Source organism: Caretta caretta, chromosome 23, assembly GCF_965140235.1.
Source record: "Caretta caretta isolate rCarCar2 chromosome 23, rCarCar1.hap1, whole genome shotgun sequence".
NCBI lineage: Eukaryota > Metazoa > Chordata > Testudines > Cheloniidae > Caretta > Caretta caretta.
This window is the reverse complement of record NC_134228.1, coordinates 8,716,794-8,739,427: the sequence shown is the minus strand read 5'-3', so window position 1 is coordinate 8,739,427 and position 22,634 is coordinate 8,716,794. Positions and strand designations below refer to the sequence as shown.

Here is a 22,634-nt window from a genome sequence, read left to right as displayed (position 1 = left end):
GGGGAGGGTTTAAAAATGTCTGCATGGGTTTAGTGCTGGTGAGAGGGGCCAGGTCTGCTCTGCAATGAGGCGACCAGGCGTTTCCTCTGCATGGCAGAGTCGAGAACAGCTCTGCCGGGAAAGAGCCTGTGGGGAATCAGGAGGTAAATTAAAATAAAGCCTTTTCTGCAATCTGCCCACTTGCCCTTTTTGTCCTGGCAGGCTGCAGAAGAACATCCCTGTTTCGCTCCTGCTCATCCCCTCTCCCCCGGCGACAGGGCAGGGAAATGGCTGCCGTGGAGCCAGTTCAGGTAGGGATGCTGGTGGGCTCCTGTGTGAGAGAGGAGACGGGATCTGCTGGGCAGTTCGGCCTGGAGGTGGAGGAGGTGGAGAAAGGGAGGGGCTGGGTTGTAGGAACAGGCCCAGGAGGTTTGGGGGCAGGGGGGGCTGGAACTAGGGGGTGCGGGCTTGAAGTGGTTTCCATCTTATACAGGGTTTACAGTTTGGTGCAATGGCTCTCAGCCTCCCCCACTATAACAATTGTTCCAGCACCTCTGTTTGGGGGTATAAAAGCCCTGAACTGTGGAACAGGAAACAACCCCCTGGACTGCACTGGGAAAACTCCCCAGCCTCTAAGTACTGGAGTGTGAATCTACTAACCAGGGGCTGCTGTGAGATATGAAGGGGACCCCCCCACCCAGTGAGGTGTAGGGGAGATAACCCATCCCCTCACATCCAGCTGATGGCAATGGGAAGGGTGTTGGGATTCCTACTAGGGAGCTGTCCCTGCACCATGCTAGCAGCTCTGTTTCCTGTATCTGCCTCATAGGCAGCGACTTCGTGGGTGCTCCGGGACTGGCGCACCCACAGGGAAAAAACTAGTGGGTGCTCAGCACCCACCAGCAGCCCCTGTGATCAGCTCCTCCCCCCCTCCCAGCACCTCCCACGCCCCCAAGGATCAGCTGGTCAGTGGCGTACAGGAGGCGCTGGCAGGGAGGAGCTGGGGCAGGAAGAGGCAGAGCAAGGGCAGGGCATGCTCTGGGGAGGGGGTGGAACGGGGCGGGGTGAAGCAGGCCCAGGAAGGGGCGGGGTGGGAAGAGGCGAGGTGGGGGTGGGGCCAGGGCCTGGAGTAAAGCAGGGATCGAGCCCCCTGGGGGAAATTAGAAAGTTGGCCCCTCTGATCTGCCTCTGGTGATGAATGCAAAGACCCCCACCCCCTCTTTCTTCTGGGAGTGGGGAGAGGTCTCCCCCCCACACCAAGTCTCCTGTCTGCTGTGAGTGGGGTAGGGCTGGCCCTTTTCTCCTGTGATGGGGGGCAAGCACTGAGTAGGGGGCTCTTGCTCTTTCAGCAGCTGGTGACCTTTGAGGAGGTGGCTGTGTATTTCACCAGGGAAGAGTGGGCTCTGCTGGACCCCACTCAGAGAGCCCTCTACAGAGATGTCATGCAGGAGAACTATGAGAATGTGACCTCATTGGGTAAGGATTCCTGTCCCCTTGGTTCTTAGAAGGAGAAATGAAGAGTTAAGGTTCACACCACCCACACAGTGCCACTCCAGCTCTGCCCTGTTTCAGCAACGTCCCCACGTACCAATGACACATACAAAAGCACTCTGCCCTCCACGCCACAGAGCACTCTGGGAGCAGAGCACAGGAGCAGCATGGCACAAAGTCTCACACCTTCTCTTTGCAAAGGCCAAACTTGGGTTCAGGTCTGGTGTAGCGAATGGAAGTTTCCTGCCCTGAACCGGCAAGCCCAATCCACACAAACCAGCTCAGACTTGCAAACTGTTGTCACTCCTTCACCTTTGCGTGTACGCCACCACGCTGCTGTCAATCCCTGTGGCAAGGACACACCCTTGTGCACCTTTACTGACACAACCGACAATAACCAGCACTTACGTGAGGCGTACCTGTTCCCTCAGGGTCGACATACACCGGTCTTTTATCCCAGTCACAACTCTGCCAAGCTGCTCCACTAATCCCTCCACCATTTAATTACAGTTGCCACTGACACAGTGCACACAGCTGGAGGGCATGCGGAGAAATGCTGGCATCCGATAGCTCTTATAGATTTACAGATTCCAAGGCCAGGAGGGACTGTTAGGCTATAGAACTTCATCCAGTTATTGCTGGGTTGATGTCAGGGCTAGGTCATGGACAACCAGATCCAGTGGTCAGAGCTGGGGTCCACAGTCAGGAGTCAAAAGCCAGCTGGGTCAGGATCTGGGGAGATCAGAGGCAGGAGACAAACCAGAGTTCAGAACCACAAGTTGGTAACCAGAGTCAGTCGAAGTCAGGATACCAGGGGGTCAAAGGCAGGCGACAAATCAGAAAGAACCACAGCTCAGATGCCAGGAGCCAAACCAGGTCAGGGCCCCCAGAAGTCAAGCCAAAGGATTGGCCATGAGAGCCACAAGGTACACAATCCAGAGTAGGGTGGATCCCAGTTATTCAGACAGCTTCCTGTTCCCGTTGCTGGTTTAAGTAGGGTCAGCAGCCCAATTGGCAGCTCTGGGACTCTGCCAATTGGCTGTCAGGAGCAAAGCCTCAGATTGGGTCTCAGCTTCCGGGATCCTGGTCAGCAGTTAGCTGCCAAGTGGAAGGTTGAAGTGTGGCTGCTCCCGTGGCCCTGGCTTCAAGGCCCATGGTTCTGACAATTGATCTGAATACCTTGTGCTTGACTAAATTATCTTCCAGGAAGACATCCAGTCTTGGCGTGAAGACTTCCAGAGGTGGAGAATCTGCCCCTTCCCTTTGCATTGCCTTTACTGACCTATTCCAAGTTGCTATTGCCAGCTCCCGGCTCAGGGGGTGGGGCCGAGCCAGAATTTGCATGTGGATTTGAGAGCACTTTAAAATATTGCTGTTAACCCAGAAATTCTGGTATCCGTGCGAAACCTCCAAGGCAAATTCATGCAGAATGCAAGAAAACCTCATCACATGCACTGTCTGAAAGCTGTCCCAAGTTGGGCTCAGGCTAAAATGCATGGGGGTAGCTCAGGTTCAATGGCCACAGCGTGTCCTCTTCAGTCAATGAATGGCTTTGAGAGCTGATTGCTGGAAACTCTTTGGGGGTTAACAGAGCCTTAGATTTGCTGGACGTGTGCATTTTGGTCTGTTGAACTCATCAGTTTGGCTCATCATCACCTGAAGTTCCAATCTCTGCAGTTTTTAGCTTCCCCAAAGAGGCAGTGGGTGTGATGGATGCCAAGCGACTGAGATCCATCAAGGAGACGATTAGAACCACTGTGGCTATTAGCCAGGATGGGCAGAGATGGTGTCCCTAGCCTCTGTTTGCCAGAAGCTGGGAATGGGTGACAGGGGATGGATCACTTGATGATGACCTGTTCTGTTCATTCCCTCTGGGGCACCTGGCATTGGCCACTGTCAGAAGACAGGACACTGGGCTGGATGGACCTTTTGTCTGCCCCAATATGGCTGTTCTTATGTTCTAATGGAGAAAAGCAGGGGAAGGGCTCAACAGTGGTGCTGTTGGTGGGGAAGGATTGAGTTGGAGATCCGGGTTACCCGGGAATGAGGAACACTCATCCTCCTTGACCTGTCAGCAGCCTTTGATACGATGAACATACTCTTCTTCATGAAATCTTGCCTTCCCTTTTCCTCCCCTGATTCTCCTGCTACTTCTCTATTCTCTCCTTCAGCATGTCCTAAGGAGGATCCTCCACATCCCCACTCTGTCCTTGGTCCCCTTCTCTTCTTCCTCTGTAACTTATCTCTTGGGAATCTCATCCACAAACACAAATTCAGCTACCATCTCTAGGCAGATGACTCACAGGTCTACCTCTCTACTCCAGACCTGTCTCCTTCTGACCAAACTAAAATCTCAGACTGTCTCTCTAACATTTCCTTGTGGATGTCTGGCCACCAGCTCAAGCTAAATGGCTAAAAACAGACTCTTACTATTCCCCTGAGCCATCCCATCACCACCTTTCTCTGTCACTGCGGACAACACCACAGCCACTCAGGCCCACAAGCTGAGCAATATCTTCAGCATAGCCCTCTCTCTAGGTCAGGGGTCTCAAACATGCGGCCCGCGGAGTTCTTTGCTGCGGCCCGCCAAGCTCCCCGTGCACCCCCACTCCCCGGAGTTACTTCCTGTGGCCGCCAAACTCCCCTCACCCCCGCCCCCACCCCGAGTTATTTCCTGTGGCCGCTAAGCTCCCCGTCCCCTCCTGTGCGTGCGCTGCTCGCCACTCCTCTACATACCTCCAGGCAGTTCCTGCTGCCAAACAGCTGTTTGGCAGCTTAGCTGTTTCCAGGAGGGAGGAGCAGGAAGCCACGCGCACAGGGGAGGAGGGAGAGAAGAGGCAGGGATTTGGGGAAGGGGTTGGAATAGGGGCGGGGAGGGGGCGGAGTTGGGGTGGGGACTTTGGGGAAGGGGTTGGAGTGGGGGCAGGGCCCCATGGAAGGGGTGGAGTGTTAGTGATGCAGCCCTCAGGCCAATGCATTAATCCTCATGTGACCCTCTTGGTCATTTGAGATCCCTGCTCTAGGTCCTGATGGTCAAGCTGTCTGGAGTGGCTTAGGAGCATGAGTTCCTGGGTCAGGGCAGACTAGAAGCAGGGCACACGCCCCAAACTGGCTGTGAGTTCTATACTTAGATTTCACCAACCAAGTACAAATTCCTTAGGTGCTATAACAGCCTAACCACAGAATGATAGACAGTCCCCCTGAGTACTCTGGTCTATTTTGCCATCCAGGCAAGCTTGCCTTTCTTTGGTCCATTACAACAACAAAAAAAAATCACAATAATTTTCAGGTTACTCCCAGTCCCAAAGGACCAATCACTCATCCCAGGTCAATGGCACTTTAGATCTGACACCAAGAACAAGTCTTGTAGCCAATCCTGTAATAAACTATTTACAAATGTATTAACTAAGAATAAGAAGTAACAAAGGTTAAAGCAGGAAAACATACACACAAATAAGTGACAGTCTTAAGTTCCAAAAGGTGATAGAAGCCACTAATGTGCAAGCTCTATATGTCCTTTAGGGCTAACCCAGTCTAAGCAGCTGTAGATCCCTTGCTTATGCTTAGAAATCTTCCCTCCCAAAGTCCAAGCAGCATAGAAATCCAGTATCTTCTTGTTAGGGATTTTTATACCCTTCTCCCCCGCAAATTCAAGCTGATGGGATGAGTTCACATGCATGTCTCCACTACATGCAGGGAGGGGAGGAATGCAATTACAAAATCTTTGTTCTTTGATGTTTCATAATGGCTCATTTGGTTTCATTGGGCCTTCTTGGTGGGCAGGACCAAACACCTTCTGTCGGAAGCCAGCATTTTACATTAATCAGTGCTTCTTCCCTGTTTGATGACTTAGTTACAGAGGATTACAGTGCAAATGCTTAATGTCACTCTAGAACCCAGGATACAGATGTTATAAGTGAGATTAATACATGCATCTTCCTACAAGTGTTGAATAAGTCTTAACACTAAACATTTTTATAACTCTAATACCTATTGTAACCTCACACACAGGTGAGCCAGACTGGTTCCAGGGATGGGGTTGGCGGTGTTCAGCTGAGGCTTAGCAGCCTTGGCGGGAGCTGGCACCTGATCTGCCAGCATCACACTCACATCCAGGTGATGTCAATCTCTTTCATTTGCTACAAATCGCCATTCAGAAGTGAAACCACAAAGCTACCTCCTTATCCTCACACATGATCTATGAGGAAAGGTTAAAAGAAATGGGCATATTTAGTGTATGGGAGACCTGATAACCGTCTTCAAATATGTCCCGGCCTGTTATACAGAGGATGGTGACCCATATTTCGTTGTGCCCACCAGGATATCACATAAAGTAAGTGGCTTGATCTGTAGCAGGGGAGGTTTAGGTTGGATATTAGGAAAAGCTTTCTAATGTTAAGGATAGATATGCACTGCAGAAGATTACCAAGAAACAGTGGAATCTTCATCAATGGAGATTTTTAAGGACAGGTTAGACAAACACCTGTCAAGGATATTCTAGCTATACTTGGTCTTGCCTCAAGGCTGTTGTGGGTACACTAGATGACCTCTGGAGGTCCTTCCCAAGCCTATGTTTCTAGGATTTTATGATTCATTATTCAAGCCCTTTGCTTTGACCACATCACCCTGTGGAGAAAGTGGGACGTTTTGGTAGTATTTTTTTAATGAAAATATGCATGACTCTGTTTCCACCTTCACTTTGCATTGTCATGCTCTGGGTGTGAAGGAGTTAATTCCACTTCTGGGACAGGGGAAGTAATGACTCTCCCAGTAATGTAGGCTTGTCTAGATTGGCATGGATACATTATCAAGAACTGTCTACATACGAATGGAGCGCCTGAAGACCTAGCTGTGACAGGCACGGCAATTTCCTGCACTATCCTGGTCACACCTTATTGAATGAAATTCAATGTCTTTGGAGTCCATTGTATGAATTGTTTCTGCATCCATGCGGAACAGGGACTGCATGTATTGCCATGGGGAAGGGTAGTTCCTTCAGGAACTGAGAGCAGTGAACATTGCTTAGGCAAATTTATTCATGTTGTAACACCGCCAGAAAAGCACCACCACCTGCAGAGGCTCGCACACACCAACGCAAACTGGGTTCCCCAAAGACCAACAGATACAGAAAGGATTTTTGGATCAATAGCCTGAATTTAAACTGACTCATGCCCTTCCTTCTCATCAAGAACACAGGAACTCTGGTCCCAGAGGGGCCCAATCCTTAGGGAAGGGTCGGAGAGACTTTGGCCTCCTGAGGCCCTGTACAGGGGTGCTGGAACAATTTATGTAGTGGGGGTGCTGAGAGTCATCAAACCTGTCAAGGTTCCTTCCCCACTCTGAACTCTAGGGTACAGATGTGGGGACCTGCATGAAAACCTCCTAAGCTTACTTTTACCAGCTTAGGTTAAAACTTCCCCAGGGTACAAACTATTTTACCCTTTGCCCTTGGACTTCCACTGCCACCACCAAACTTTATCTGGGTTTCTGAAAAAACGTAGTTTGGAAACGTCTTTCCCCCCAAAATCCTCCCAACCCTTGCACCCCACTTCCTGGGGAAGGTTTGGTAAAAATCCTCACCAATTTGCATAGGTGACTACAAACCCAAACCCTTGGATCTTAGAACAATGAAAAAGCATTCAGTTTCCTTACAAGAAGACTTTTAATAGAAGTGAAAAAGGAATCACCTCTGTAAAATCAGGATGGTGAATACCTTAGAGGGTAATTAGATTCAAAACATAGAGAATCCCTCTAGGCAAAACCTTAAGTTACAAAAAAGACAAACAGACAGAAATATTCATTCTATTCAGCACAGCTATTTTCTCAGCCATTTAAAGAAATCATAATCTAACGCATATCTAGCTAGATTACTTACTAAATTCTAAGACTCCATTCCCATTCTGTCCCCGGTAAAAGCACCACCCAGACAGACACAGACCCTTTGTTTTTCTCCTTCCTCCCAGCTTTTGAAAGTATCTTGTCTCCTCATTGGTCATTTTGGTCAGGTGCCAGCGAGGTTACCTTGAGCTTCTTAACCCTTTACAGGTGAGAGGATTTTTCCTCTGGCCAGGAGGGATTTTAAAGGGGTTTACCCTTCCCTTTATATTTATGATAAAACCAAACTGTAAACCCTACATATGATGGAAACCACTGCAAGCCAGGAGGTGTGGCAGCATCCCTGGTTCCAGCACCTATGGCCCCATAAAACTGAGTGTGCGTCTTCTGAGTTTGTAACCACAGGATAAACCAGGGGTGGGTAAACTTTTGGCCCGAGGACCACATCTGGGTACAGAAATTGTATGGTGGGCCATGAATGCTTACAAAATTGGGGCTGAGGTGTGGGAGGGGTGAGGGCTCTGGCTGGGAGTGTGGGCTCCAGGGTGGGGCCAGAAATGAGGAGTTCAAGGTGCAGGAGGGGGCTTCGGGCTAAGGTGGGGGGGTGGAGTGCAGGGGACGGGGTGTGAGGGCTCCAGCTGGGGGTGCGGGTTCTGGGGTGGGGCCAGAAATGAGGAGTTCAGGGTGCAGGAGGGGGCTCTGGGCTGGGGTGGGTGGAGTGCAGGGGGGGTGAGGGTTCCAGATGTGGGTGCGGGCTCTGGGGTGGGGCTGGGGATGAGGGGTTTCGGGTGCAGGAGGGTGCTCCGGGTGGGAACCAAGGGGTTTGGAGGGCAGGAGGGGGATCAAGCGTTGGGCAGGGGGTTGGGGCGTGGGGCAGGTGGCTCAGGGGTGCAGGCTTGGGGCAGCGCTTACCTTAAGCAGCTCCCAGAAGCAGCGGCATGTCCCCCCTCCAGCTCTTACATGGAGGCGCAGCCAGGCAGCTCTGGTGCGCACTGCCCCGTCTGCAGGCACCACCCCCACAGCTCTCATTGGCCATAGTTCCCAGTCAATGGTGGGAGGCACTTGGGGCAGGGACAGCGTGTGGAGTGGTGCCCCCTGGCTGCCTCTACGTGTAGGAGCCAAAGGGGGACATGCTGCTTCCGTAAGCCGCACTAAGCGGCCTCCGACCCTGCTCCCCAGCTGGAGGGCCAGAGTGGGAGCTCGAGGTCCGGATTAAAACGGCTGATGGGCCGGATGCGGCCCATGGGCTGTAGTTTGCCCACCCCAGGATAAACCCTTGGGGTGGATGAAGAAATGCTCACCAGCCACAGAGCTTGTTGGAGTTGCAGCGATTGATCTTTGGTGAGCTTATTAGCAGGCATGTAAATTCTTTTACTGTTTCAATAAATACTTTCTCTGTACTGCTTTCTCCTTAAGAATTAATGTGCTTGCTTAGACAGAGCTGGGTGCAATTACACTAACCTGTGGGCAATTACACTGTTTACCATCTCTGAAGAGAAGGCAAGGCAGGCCTGCATAGACAGTACGTCTTGCTGGGGAATTCAGAGCCGAGGCAGGGGATAGTGCAGCCTGGAAATACCCTTGTCAGGAGGCAGTGAGACATGTGTCACTGCCCAAGAGAGGTGACAGCGGGGGAACTCAAAGCCGGAGAGTGGGGGCCCTTAATGGATCATAGGCAGGGAATACAGGTGCAGTCACCCTGAACTGCAGTACCAACAACTGGACACGAATACGTAATGACTAGGAGACCAGGGAAGAAGAACATGGGAACCCTAAGGAAGTGGAACCTGGGACAAAGGGACTGGGTGTGAACAGGAGTTTGCGGCTGCCCAGGAGGGCACAGGGACTGGAACAGGGGAGAGGGAAGGAGAGAGAGACAGGAACTTGAGGACAATTTGGAAAAGCTGGGCAGAAGATTCTGCCAACATACATTTTGATTTGTTTTGTTTCATCAGACTAACCTAATGACTCTTCCGTTCTGTATTCCAGTTGTTTAATAAAGGCCAGGTTCTTCTTGTGATGCTGCCAGTACCTACTGGTTACATCTCCTCCTGAAGAGGGAGAGTGTCCAACAGGAATCTGAAATCATTTGGACTCCCTGGAGAGCCACAATGAGAAAAATGGGTGTTGCCACCAGGAGGCCTGATCTCTGAATAGTAAAGCTACACCTACACATTATGGGTCTGGAGCTCAGGGCTGGGCTTGAGCTGAGCTCAGGCTCTCCAGCCAAGGTCTGGGAGGGTGGGCTTAAGAACCCACGCCAGACCAACAAGTCTGTGGACATGGGAGGCTTGGTCCCTGATGCAGTGGAGAGGTGCTCCCAAGAGAGACTGTATAAAGAATGGGGCATATAAAACACTGACAATTCATGACAGAGCCTTCTTTGAGTCTCTCCACTGGCTTCCCTGCCTCTATTGAATCAAACATAAGCTGCTAATCTTAACTTTTAAGGCCAAATGTTGAGATGCTGACTTTGATCTCTCACCGGACCACGGTGCCATATTCCATCACCCACTCGTTAACATTTCAGACAAGCCCCTTTGTGCCTTTGCCACTGCTCCTCATGCTTCGGAGGAGGTCCTCAAAAGCATCCACAAAACTTCTTCCTTGTCCTCCTTCCCATCCCTCCCCACAACTCACCTTTTCCATGGTGCCTACCAAAATATGACAATGGCTAGGATGCTGGTGTGCTAAGATCACTGCCTATCAGAGTGACCAACACATCTTGTTTCCTTCCCTGCCCGCATCTATCTGTGTCCATCCATCTCTCATCTTATTCTTAAATTGCCAGGACTTTGGGGCAGGGCCTATCATTTTCTTCAGTGTTTGTAGAATGTCCAGCACAAGGGGATGCTGGTCCATTACTCAGGCCACTAGGTGCTACTGGGGAGGGGCTGGATGGTGGCAGGCTGGGGTGGGGGGAGGATTGGGGCAAACAGCACCAGTGAGCCAAGATATCTGGGGACAGTGGGAAGGGGGGGTTCCATGGAGTAGGTGCTATAAGGAGTTGGGGTGCAGTGGGGTGCCGGGAGCAATGGGACAGTGCTGGACCAGAACCTCAAGAAGCTGAGAGGGTTGGTGATAGTGAGAGTAAGGAGAGGGTGGCAGCTGCTCCAGGAAATGGGGTGCTAGCAAGGGGAGGGGAGAAGGGACACTTTTTTTGGCAGGAGCTCCTGGGACTCAGGAGCAAGGAACACTTGGGACAGTGGGAAGGTGGGGTGGAAAGTGGTTGGGGAGCAGGAAATGTGAGGGAACTGGTAGAGAGAAGCACTGAGGACAATAGGAGTGGAGGAGAGAACACAAGAAGTGGGTGTTCCTGGGGCCGCAGGAGCTGGGGAGAGCTGACAACAGCAGGGAAAGGGAATTGGGTGTCAGAGTGAGTGACAGGGCTAGCTGTATCTTTATCCCCTTCCTGTTCTCTATGAGCTCCCCGCCCCCGCCCAAGGTGTTCGGCCTCTGGTCTTTCCATCTCCTGGAGTGGAATTACACAATTTCCCACATCCTAGACCAGGCCCTGGGTACAATGCCCTGTATATCAACCATGCTTACTCAGCAGGTCAGGCTGACTGCAAACACCTTTGGGAGTCTGGATCAGTGTTGTACAGTGCAGCCTTCTTCATAAGAATGACCATTTGGGTCAGACCAATGGTAGCCCAGTATCCTGTCTTCTGAGAGTAGCCAATGCCAGATGCTTCAGAGGGGATGAACAAAACAGGGCAATTACTGAGTGATCCATCCCCTGTTGTCCAGCCCCAGCTTCTGGTAGTTGGAGGTTTAGGGAAGTCCACAGCCTTGGTTGCATCTTGTCAAATAGGTTCATGGAGGACAGGTCCATCCATACTCATCTAAATTCATTTTTGAACCTAGTTATTCTTTTGACCTTCACAACATCCTCTGGCAAGGAGTTCCACAGGTTGACTGTATGCTTTGTGAAGTACTTCCTTATGTTTGTTTTAAACCTGCTGCCTATTAATTTCATGGGGTGACCCCTGGTTCTTCTGTTATGTGAAATTAAATAACACTTCCCTAGTCACGTTTCCACATCATTGATGATTGTAAAGACCTCTGTCATATCCCTCCCATTGTCGTCTCTCTTCTAAGCTGAACAGTCCCAGTCTTTAACATTTTTCCTCCTACAGAAACTGTTCTATACCCCTAATCATTTTCATTCCCCTTCTGTTTGCCTTTTCTGATTCCAGTATATCTGTTTTGAGATGGGGTGACTAGAACTGTATGTAGTATTCAGAGTGTGGGTGTACCATGGATTCATATGGTGGCTTTATGATATTTCTATTTTATTATCTTCCCTTTTCTGATTGTTCCTAACATTCAGTTAGCTTTTTTTGACTGTCACTGCACATTGAGCAGATGTTTTCAGAGAACTATCCATGATGACTCCAAGATCTCTTTTTTTGACAGGTAACAATTAATTTAGATCCACTTCATTTTGTTGAATCATTGGGATTATTTTTTCCAGTCTGCATTACTTTGCACTTATCAATATTGAATTTCATCTGCCATTTTGTCACACAGTTTTGTGAGATCCCTTTGTAACTCTTCACAGACTTCTTTGGACTTAACTATCTTGAGTAATTTTGCATTATCTGCAAATTTTGCTACCTCACTGTTCACCCCTATGTAAGATCATTAATGAATATGTTGAACAGAAGGTCCTAGTACAGATCCTTGGGAGACCCCGGTGTTTACCTCTCTCCACTCTAAAAATTGACCATTTATTCCAACCCTTTGTTTCCTATCCAGTTACTGAGCCAGGAGTGGACATTCCCTCTTATTCCATGACTGCTCACTTTGCTGAGTGCAGACACCTTTGGGAGTCTGGGATCAGTGATGTACAGTGACAGTCTTCTTCATAAGAATGGCCATGTTGGGTCAGACCAATGGTCCAGCTAGCTTGGAGTGGGAGCTTGTCAAAGGCTTTGTGAAAGACCAAAGTGTATCACCCTTGTCCACATGCTTGCTGATAACCTCAGATCATTCTAATAGATTGATGAGGGGTGATTTCTCTTTACAAGAGCTGTGTTGACTCTTCCCCAATATACAATGTTCTTCTATGTGTCTGATAATTCTGTTCTTTACTATAGTTTCAACCAATTTGCCTGGTGCTGAAGTTAGACTGACCCGCTGGTAATTGCCAGGATCGCCTCTGGAGTCTTTTTTGAAAAATCAGCATTATTTAGCTATCTTCCAGTCATCTGATACAAAGGCTAGTTTAAGCAATAGGTTACATACCACAGTTAAAACAATAAGGAGTCCTTGTGGCACCTTAGAGACTAACACATTTATTTAGGCATAAGCTTTCATGGGCTAGAACCCACTTCATCAGATGCATGGAGTGAAAAAAAGCAGGCAGGTATAAATATACAGCAAAGGAAAAGATGGTAAAGCAACTCCCAAGTGTGTGGGGGGGTCAGTGCTAATGAGGCCAATTCAATTAGGGTGGATGTGGCAACTGCTGGAAAATGGGCCACATCCACCCTAATTGAATTGGCCTCATTAGCACTGACCCCCCACTTGGTAAGGCAACTCCCATCTTTTCATGTGCTTCCCTGGGACTAAGGTTCAAATTCTGTCCCGGGTAGTTTTTGTAAAAGTCAGGGACAAGTCGTGGGCAATAAACGAACATTCACGGAAGCCCATGACCTGTCCTTGACTTTTAACTAAAAATACCCTGGGGGAGGGGTGACAGGGACTAAGAGTTGGAGCACTGCTGAGGGCTGACCTCTGGCAATTGCTCCAACCCCACCGCTGTTCCTGCAGCAGGGGCTGACCCAACTCCGGTTGCTGCTTCAACCCTGTGGCCACTGCTCCAGTGGTCAGCCCACCAGCCAGCTTCTCAGGTGGCCCTGGGGCTGACCACTGGCAAGCTGCTCCAGCGACCCCGGGGCTGACTGCTGGCCAGCTGCTCCAGAGGCCCAGGGGTCTCTGCTGTGGTGGCCTTGGGGCTGACTGCCAGCAGCTGCTCCAGCCCCACCACTGCACCAGTTCCAGAGGGGCTTACCAATCCCAGAAGCTGCTCCAGCCCTGCCTCTGCAGAAGATGTCCCAGAGGTCCCAGAAAGTCATGGATTCTGTGACCTCCGTGACAGAGCCATACCCTTACCTATGCCTCACCCTTTGTCTCTTGGCCTCTTTCTGTCTCAGTCAGAAGCAGTTTCAGGGTGATTTTCCTCTTACTAACGTCCTCACCTTCTGGCCCAGAGAGTTACCTTCTCTGTGTCTTAGGAGCCTCTTTGAGGGGGAGTGTCTGGCTGTGTGTGTTCCCAGCACAGATGAGAATAGTTAAATCCCTCATAAGCAGAGAGCTTTCAGTGCCTGGGCATCTGTCCCTGGGATTTTATGGCTTTACAATGGACTGGGGTTAAAATAATGGAACATTTTTGTGACAAATATCTCAAGAGTTCACTTGATCTCCCTTGTTTTCTTTCCCCTGGGCAGGATTTCCAGTTTCCAAACTTGATATGATCTCCCAGCTGGAATGGGAGGAGGAGCTATGGGTCCCAGATCTCCAGGGCTCAGGAGAAAGAGAGACCCTGAGGGGCAGAAGCACAGGAGCGGAATCATTCACCCCGACTGACTTATGTCAGTAGCTCCCTCCCTCACCTGCCTTCATCCTGAGTGTTTGCATGGGATGTGGAGGGAAAATTGCTCCCCTCTTCTCTCCCTTAGTTGGAAGAGTTTGAGGGAATCATAGAAGTGTAAGACTGGAAGGGCCCTCAGTCAGTCATCTAGTCCAGTCCCCTGCATTCATGGCAGGACTAAGTATTATCTAGAGCAACCCTGAAAGGTGTTTGTCTAACCTGCTCTTAAACACCTCCAATGACGGAGATTCCACAACCTGCCTAGGTAATTTGTTCCAGTGCTTAACTGCCCTGACAGGAAGATTTTCCTAATGTCCAACCTCAACCCGCCTGTGACAGGTTGTCCCCCCTCCCCTGGGTGCCACCTGATGTACTGGAGTACCACTGAGCCCGCTGGTTCCACCAGTCTGGGTTCCCTTACACTGACCTGGCGAGCCGGGCCGTCAAGCCTCCTCCAGCACACGTGCAGGCAGGGCTACACCCAGCTGCAGAAAGACACAGACACTGAAATCAGTTGTGCGTGGGAAGACTCAGCTCAGGAATTGCCCTAAAGCACTCAAGTGCACACCCCCTCTGGAGTGTAAACCCAAAATTATATTGTCTTGCACTGTACAGAAAACTACAGCGTAAGCTCATGAAATTCACTCCCTCCCACTATGTGGAGGAAGATATGCACAGCTTTTTGCCCGCCCCCCGCCCATTATGAATTCCACAAACTGGTATATAGAAAACAAAAACAAGTTTACTAACTACAGAGGATAGATTTTAAGTGATTATAACGGATCAAAGTAGATATTGAGCAAATAAAGCAAACACACAAACTAAGCTGAACACGCTAAAGAAACTGGCTGCAAGTAGTGATTTCTCACCTTAAATGTTGTTTTAAGCAGGTTGCAAAATTTCTTTTAGATAAACTGATCTTGCTTGCCGCTTAAAACTCCAGATATTCCTTTCACAGGCCAGATACCTTCTAGCCTGGATCCAGTCCTTTCTTCCCCAGATCAGTCTGAGGTGTTTTTAGCAGTCACCTTGGGTGGGGATTCAGTGAAGAACTGACCCTGATTAACTCACTCCCCAGCCTTAAATAGGATTTACATATGGCGGGAATCCTTTGTTTCCCAGTTTGATCCCCACCCCCTACTAGTGGAAAAATATTAGCAGTCCAAGATGAAGTCCAATACCAGGTGACATGATCACATGAGCCTGCAGTGTCAAAGCAGCATCCCAGGAAGCTCCTAGGAACGTGGGAGATTAGCATCTTCAAAGTCCTATTGTTCTCCCTAACAGCCCATTGTCTAACCAGCCAGACTGATTGCATTTTGTCTGGTGGGCATTCCCCAGGTGCAAACCCACTTGAAATTGTTACATAGTCAATATTCCTAACTTCAGATACAGAAATGATAAATGCATACAAATAGGATAATCACATTCAGTAAATCATAACCTTTCCAATGATACATCACATGACCCATCTTGCATAAAATACAACTTAGTAATGCCATAGTCATATCACAACAATATCTCTATGAAGAATATGGGGCATAGTGTGACACCCCCTTGCTGCAATTTAAGCCCATTGCTTCTTGTCCTAGCCTCAGAGATTCAGGATAACATTTTTTCACCCTCCTCCTTGTAACAACTTTTATGAACTTGAAAACTGTTATCATGTCCCCCTCAGTCTTCTCTTCTCCAGACTAAACAAACCCAGTTTTTTTCAACCTTCCCCCATAAGTCGTGTTTTCTAGACTTTTAATAATTTTTGTTGCTCTTCTTTGGACTTTTTCCAGTCTGTCCACATCTTTCCTGAAATGTGGCGCCCAGAACTGGACACAGTACTCCAGGTGAGGCCTTATCAGCATGGAGTAGAGCAGGAGAATTACTTCTCATGTCTTGCTTGCAGCACTCCTGCTAATACATCACAGAACGATGTTTGCTTTTTTTGCAACAGTGTTACACTGTTGACTCATATTTAGCTTATGATCCACTATGATCCCCACATCCCTTTCCGCAGTACTCCTTCCTAGGCAGTCATTTCCTAGTTTGTATGTGTGCAACGGATTGTTCCTTCCTAAGTGGAGTACTTTGTCTGTATTAAATTTCATCCTAATTACTTCAGACCATTTCTCCAGTTTGTCCAGATCATTTTGAATTTTAATCCTATCCTCCAAAGCACTTGCAACCCCTCCCAGCTTGGTATTGCCCGCAAACTTTATAAATGTACTCTCTATGCCATTATCTAAATCATTAAAGAAGATATTGAACAGAACCGGACCCAGAACTGATCCCTGTGGGACCCCACTCGTTATGCCCTTCCAGCATGACTGTGAACCACTGATAAGTACTCGCTAGGAAAGGTTTCCCAACCAGTTTTGCACCCACCTTATAGTAGCTCCATCTAGGTTGCTTTTCCCTAGTTTTTGTATGAGAAGATCATGTGAGACAGTATCAAAAGCTTTACTAAAGTCAAGATATACTACATCTACCGCTTCTCCACCCCTATCCACAAGGCTTGTTACCCTGTCAAATGTATGCTCTATACCATTATCTAAACCATTGATGAAGATACTGAACAGAACCAGAACCAGGACTGATCCCTGCAGGATCCCACTAGATATGCCCTTCTGGCTTGACTGTGAACCCCTCATATCTACTCTCTGGAAAAAGTTTTCTAAACAGTTATGCACCCACCTCATAGTAGCTCCATCTAGGCTATATTTCCCTTGTTTGTTTATGAGAAGGTCATGCAAAACAATATCAAAAGCCTTATTAAAGTCAAGATATACCACAGCTACTGCTTTCCCCACATCCACAAGGCCTGTTACCCTGTCAAGGAAAGCTATTAAATTGGTTTGACATGATCTGTTCTTGACAAATCCATGCTGACTGTTACTTATCACCTTATTATCTTCTAGGTGTTTGCAAATTGATTGCTTGATTATTTGCTCCATTTTCTTTCCAGGTACTGAAGTTAAACTGATTGTCTGTAATTCCCTGGATTGTCCTTATTCTTGTTTCTATAGATTGGCACTCTGGTCTGGTCTACACTACAGTTATCAGTATAACTACATTGCTCAGGAGTGTGAAATATCCACACCCCTGAGTGACACAGTTATACCAACCCAACTCTTTGACAGTGCTATGTCAACAGAACTCCTCCATGAAAACTCCTTTCATGAAAACTGAAACAAAAAAGGCATTTAGCACTTCCACCATTTCCACATTTCCTATTAATTGTTTTTTCTGGGTCTTCCTCTTGCTCTCAGATCAGTTCCTGATTTATTTCCTCAGCTCTCAAGCTCTTAGAATATCAGGATTGGAAGGGACCTCAGGAGGTCATCTAGTCCAACGCCCTGCTCAAAGCAGGACCAATCCCCAATTTTTGCCCCAGATCCCTAAATGGCCCCCTCAAGGATTGACCTCACAACCCTGGGTTTAGCAGGCCAATGCGCAAACCACTGAGCTATCCCTCCCTTATTTTGGTTCTCCCCTTTTCCATCCCTGCTTCTGAGGCTTTTCTCTCTCTGTTTCGCAGCAGGTGATGGGATGGTGAGCGAGGATGCAGAACAGAATTCTCAGCAGGAAGATGCTGAGCAAGTGGAATGACACAAAACATTATCACAAAGATCTAAAGGGAATGTGTCCAGGAGTCATGGGCAGGGAAAGACCTGTGAAAGTCAGCACAGGCCAGGAAGACAGCTGGGAAACCAAGCAGGGGAGAAAGTGGATAAATCCAGTAAGTGTCAGGGAACTCAAAAGGGCCTCAAGGAAAGCACAGCCCAGCAGAGGATCCCCAGAGGAGAGACAAACAACACATGCATTGAGTACGGGGAAACCTTCAGTTGCCACAATGGCCTTATTGGACTGGAGAGACTCCACACAGGAGAGAGCCCCTATGAATGCTGGGCATGTTGTAAAACCTTCAGTCCGAGCGCAAACCTTTTTACACATCAGAAAATCCACAAGGAATGAGCACCTATGAATGCTGGGCATGCAGTGAAACCTTCCCTCTGCGCTTACTCCTTATCGCATATCAGAAGAGCCACACAGGACAGAGAACATGTAGGTGCTTCTAGTGTGGGAAAAGCGTCCATGAAAGCCCAGCTCTTTGTCAGCAGAGAGTCCATCAGGAAGATAAATACCCCAAAAACTTGTCTAGAGCTGACAAAAGATTGTTTTGCTTCAGTACATTTGCTCAGTGCCACATAGTGACCTTTAAGGCTGTTTGCACCATTTGTGTCACTCTCGGGTCCCCCAGATAATTTGCCCACTGTTGCCTTTTGCAGCTTCCCCTTCCCTGGGGTGAATCCCATGGTCCTTTCTATCAACTCCTTTGTCCTATGAGTCCTACCAGGAATGTCCATCAGCCACAGGTGGGAGAGATAAGGATGACCTCAACTAACTACATGGGTCCCCACAAGGATTTTCCGCAACTGTAGCTGGTTTGAGTTAGATATCCCGTTGTAAAAACCCACAACTTCCTGTAATAAAGGCATAGCCCATTTATAGTGGCTGGGGTACCTAGCATGTTTCCTCATGACCTCATGACCTCCATCATTTTCCTAGTCTAAAGAAACCCATCGTATCTCATTTCTACTGTTCCTCCCATTGCTTTCGAGTCACCAAGTTCCCCTCTTGGGACGGGTTGTCTCATTCCCACTTGCACTGCCTGGAGCTGAACAGCAATTCTTCTGTATACCCTTTTTATAATTTAAAATCTTTTAAAATATAACAAAGAGCAGGAACAGAGGCAGGAAGAAAAGTGTAGTTTCAGTCTCAGTGACACCTGAAGGAGATCCCTGCCTTCCCCATCACCACAGCAGTGTTACCTTCTGTCAGAGGCATGTGGAGTTTATTTTCTTCACATCCTACCTTCCACCTCCCAAGCATCATATGATGTAGTCATAGGCAGTGGTGAGCTGGACCCGTGGGAACCGGCTGCTAAGTTTTGAAGCAGTTTTAGAACCGGTTGTTAAAAATTGTTAGGAAAAAAAATGTTATAAAATGATCTTAAAATGAATAATCTTAATCTTATAAAATGGTGTAGAAAATAATAGGGCAGAGGTCGGCAACCTGCGGCACGCCTGCCAAAGGCAGCACGCGAGCCGATTTTTACTGGCATGCTGCTGCCGGCTGGGGTCCGCTGGCCCCACTCAGCCCGCTGCCTGCCTGGGTGAACGGAACTGAGCGGGGCCGGTGGCCGGGACCCTGGCTAGCAGGAGCCGGCGGCCGGAACCCCAGACCGGCGGTGGGTGAGCCGCTGCCTGTCTAGTGTTTTGTCCGCCATCCCTCTCAGCCCACCGCCGGACTGGGGTTCCGGCCGCTGGCCCCTTGCCAGACGGGGTCCTGGCCATTGGCCCCCACTTAGCCTGCTGTCATTCTGGGGTTGCATCAGGGGCTCATTTAAGTGTAAATTTATAACTGGCACGGGGGAAACCTTAAATTAATGAAGACTTGTTTAATACGGTGTACAAAATAAACTTCAAATGCAAAGGGACACGGAATTCTAGCAGTTAAAGAGCCATTTCTACAACAGATAGGTCAATATTTATGTTGCTATGCGCGTGCGCATGTAATGTCGTCGCAGGCTGCGACTCGGTCGCATCCAAGTTTGTCCTGACGCAAGACAAACGTCTCGTTTATTATTTTATTAACAGGGGTTGCACTTGCCTCGTTCGTGCACTTGCTCAACTGTTTTCTATACAATTCAACATGACCAGTGAGTCATAGTTGGTCTGTCGGTTTCTAGTTAAGTGCATGTGATATTTCGGTGTGTAATACTAACTGGACTGTTATTCGAAGATTAAAGTTTTCTAGTCAATATTATTTACCCTTCATAATGAAACGCCAGAAAAGCATTAGTGACTGGTTTTCCACGAAAAGGACAAAATCATTAGTCAGAAGTTCTCGTTGTGAAAATAATGATTTAAATACTGAAAACGCCGACGACAATAATTTTGGTGATGAAAATATCTTAAATGTTGAATCATCTGAAAATGTGTCTGCAATGGAAGAGGATTTACATGATTGAGAAAAGGTAGCACCCGATGGTTGGACTTCCGAGCAGGCACAATATTTTTAAAAGAAATATAATGGGTTGATAATGGAAGGCAAAAAATGTGGCTGTCCCCACTGTGCAAATACGTCACATTTGGGGGTCCTTGGCGGAAAATCTTGACACATTTCTTCGGCATGGCAGAAGTGTACTATTCAAGCCTCTGGAGCTGATAAAAAAGTTCAGCAAGCTTCATTAAGAAAAAAAATGAAGGAACATTTCGAATCAAGCTCTCATTTGAGAGTTATAAATATTTTAAATGAATCTAAAAAAAACCCTCTCACTACAGTGATTGATAAAGTTACTGAAAAAAATCTTGCAATAAGCAGCAAAAATTTCAACATAGTTTACAGCTTAGTAAAAAGAAACCGACCAATGTCAGATATGGAGGATGAAGTAGAGCTACAAATTAAGAATGAAACTGATTTAGGGAACTGCCTACATTCTCGATTTTCGGCCATCAGAATCGTAGAGCATATTGCTGAATTAATAAGAAAACAAATTTTTAGTAAAATCATTTAAAACAATTCAAAGATTTGTATTATTATTATTGATGAAGCTTCTACAATTTCAAGTAGAACTGTGCTTGTAATTCTTATAAAATGTGAATTACAAGATTCTTCACCAACAATTTTTCTCGATTTAGTGGAATTAGAATCAACAAAAGCAGAAAATATTTATAATGCTTTGAGAAATATGTTAACCGATACAGGATTTGACACAGAATATTTAAAGAAAAATTTAATCGGATTCTGTTCTGATGGCGCGAGCAGCATGCTTGGACATAAATCTGGAGCTGCTACAAGACTCATTCAAGATTTTCCAAACATTATAATTTGGCATTGTTTGAATCATCGGCTACAACTGGCTTTAGATGATGCTATAAATGATATCAATGAAATAAGCCATTTCAAGATTTTTTTGGACAAGATTTATGCAATTTTTCATCAGTCAAATAAGACTCAGTTTGAACTTAAACAAGTTTCTGAAGAACTATATATTGAAATAATCAAAATAGGCCGTGTTTTTGGTCCTCGATTGGCTTCTTGTAGCCTTAGAGCTGTCAAAGCGGTCTGGAGAGCTTATCTTTATATTTATTTTTCCAAAAATAAGAAATTTTCTGGCCTGGAAAAAAGATTGAAAAACAAAGAATTTTTAAAAGACTTGGCATTAATGATTGACATTTTGGATGAACTTGCATTATTATCAAATGCACTGCAAGCGAGACAATTGAGTTTATCAAAGGCAGATAAGCTAATCAAACGAATGATTGATTTTTTCATACAATTAAAAGATAGTTTGGTATACATGAAAATAAAATTAATGAAATGATAGAAAGTGATGCTTTTAAATGCATAGAGTTTGAAGGTAAAGTAAGGTTTAAATCACTGCCACGAGACAAAGTAATAGAGTGTATTATTGAAAAAATGAAGGGAAGATTATTAAACGAAAATCACATTAAATATAAAGAAGATAATTTAGGTCATTCTAGTAATACACCTAAAATAGTTGAATATTCAATGTTATGGATCCCACTTCATGGAATATTGAAGAAGTCAGGTTACCTTGGAAATCAGGAGAAGAAAAAGTGCATGAATTAAACAAATTCATAAAATTTGTAGTCGATTTCAATGATTTTTGTGACTATGTAGAGAATAACATTCAATCAGAACATCTTCCTGATCTGGAAACAATAAAGAAAGCAAAGCAAATTATGAACACAATTGCAATTAGTTCTGCAGAAGCAGAAAGAGCTTTTCCGTTGATGAATATTATTTGTAGTAATAAAAGGGCGAATTGAACAATTACACATATCTCAAGCTTTATGACCATCAATTTGTTGGGAAAACCACTAAGTTCCTGGAACCCAATACCATATGTTAAAGCATGGATGAGAAGTCATCGATCCACATTAGATACCAGAGTTCGTGTATCCAACACCAAAGATTATGGAGAAGATCAAGAAGCCATTTGGAAATTACTACCTAATTAGTAATAATGTACTTAAATATTCTTTAAAATATTGCTTGTTGCATTGTATACTTCAACATGAATATATTACACTTTTTATTTTTAATAACTTAAGTAGTTCACATGTAATATTTTAAAATACAAGAATATTTCATTATTAGGCATTTCATTATTAAATACTATTATCATTTGCTTACTCATACATCTCTTCTTTATATTTTCTTCTTTTCAGACTTTGAACTAGGCAAGATGCCCATATGTTTCATTTCCAAAGAGGTTGTGGCTCTGGGCCTACTGCAGGTTACTGCTGAAGATATCGCTTAGCTAATCCTATGATTTGGAGAATGCTGCCCCTAACTATGCATATGTGGAGGAAATAGAAGAGTTGTGTTTTTGAACTCACCCTCTGTAGTTGCTGTAAATGTGTATAAAATGAAATGTGTTGAATGAGATAGCTGCAGAAAAATAACAATTTTTGAATAGAAACTCCACCTCTGGGAGCTTCTAGACCTTCTGATCCAGGCCTGTGTCCAGTTCCTAATTTAGACCTGTGCCACCCAATTAAAGAAATAAACCAGGAATGTTTGTAGAAGCCATTCCTCACTACCACTGCTGACCATTTGGGTGGCTTGGTAAAGGATTCTATTTCAGAGAAGTGTAAGTTTACCCTGAACAAGGCCAAAAATTTGGCAAGAACTCAGGTAGAAA

At 46.7% G+C, this 22,634-nt stretch overlaps 1 protein-coding gene and 1 pseudogene across 4 annotated transcripts in view; both read left to right on the top strand.

Moving 5' to 3' along the window:
• The window catches only part of LOC125629399 (zinc finger protein 2-like), a 44,710-nt gene extending 24,984 nt beyond the window's left edge, over positions 1 to 19,726 (top strand). For 2 of the 4 annotated variants that reach the window (XM_075122438.1, XM_075122436.1), the window contains 3 exons: positions 202 to 290; positions 1,329 to 1,455; positions 13,761 to 16,018. In XM_075122438.1, the coding sequence (XP_074978539.1) occupies positions 267 to 290; positions 1,329 to 1,455; positions 13,761 to 13,912 (303 nt within the window). In that variant the 5' untranslated portion in view covers positions 202 to 266 and the 3' untranslated portion in view covers positions 13,913 to 16,018. Of the gene's footprint in view, positions 1 to 201; positions 291 to 1,328; positions 1,456 to 13,760; positions 16,019 to 17,435 lie in introns of those variants that run through there. The other 2 variants (XM_075122437.1, XM_075122435.1) reach the window with 2 other exon arrangements.
• Positions 19,727 to 20,084: 358 nt separating this feature from the next.
• Positions 20,085 to 21,953, top strand: LOC142069854 (E3 SUMO-protein ligase KIAA1586-like; annotated as a pseudogene).
• Positions 21,954 to 22,634: the final 681 nt, after the last annotated feature.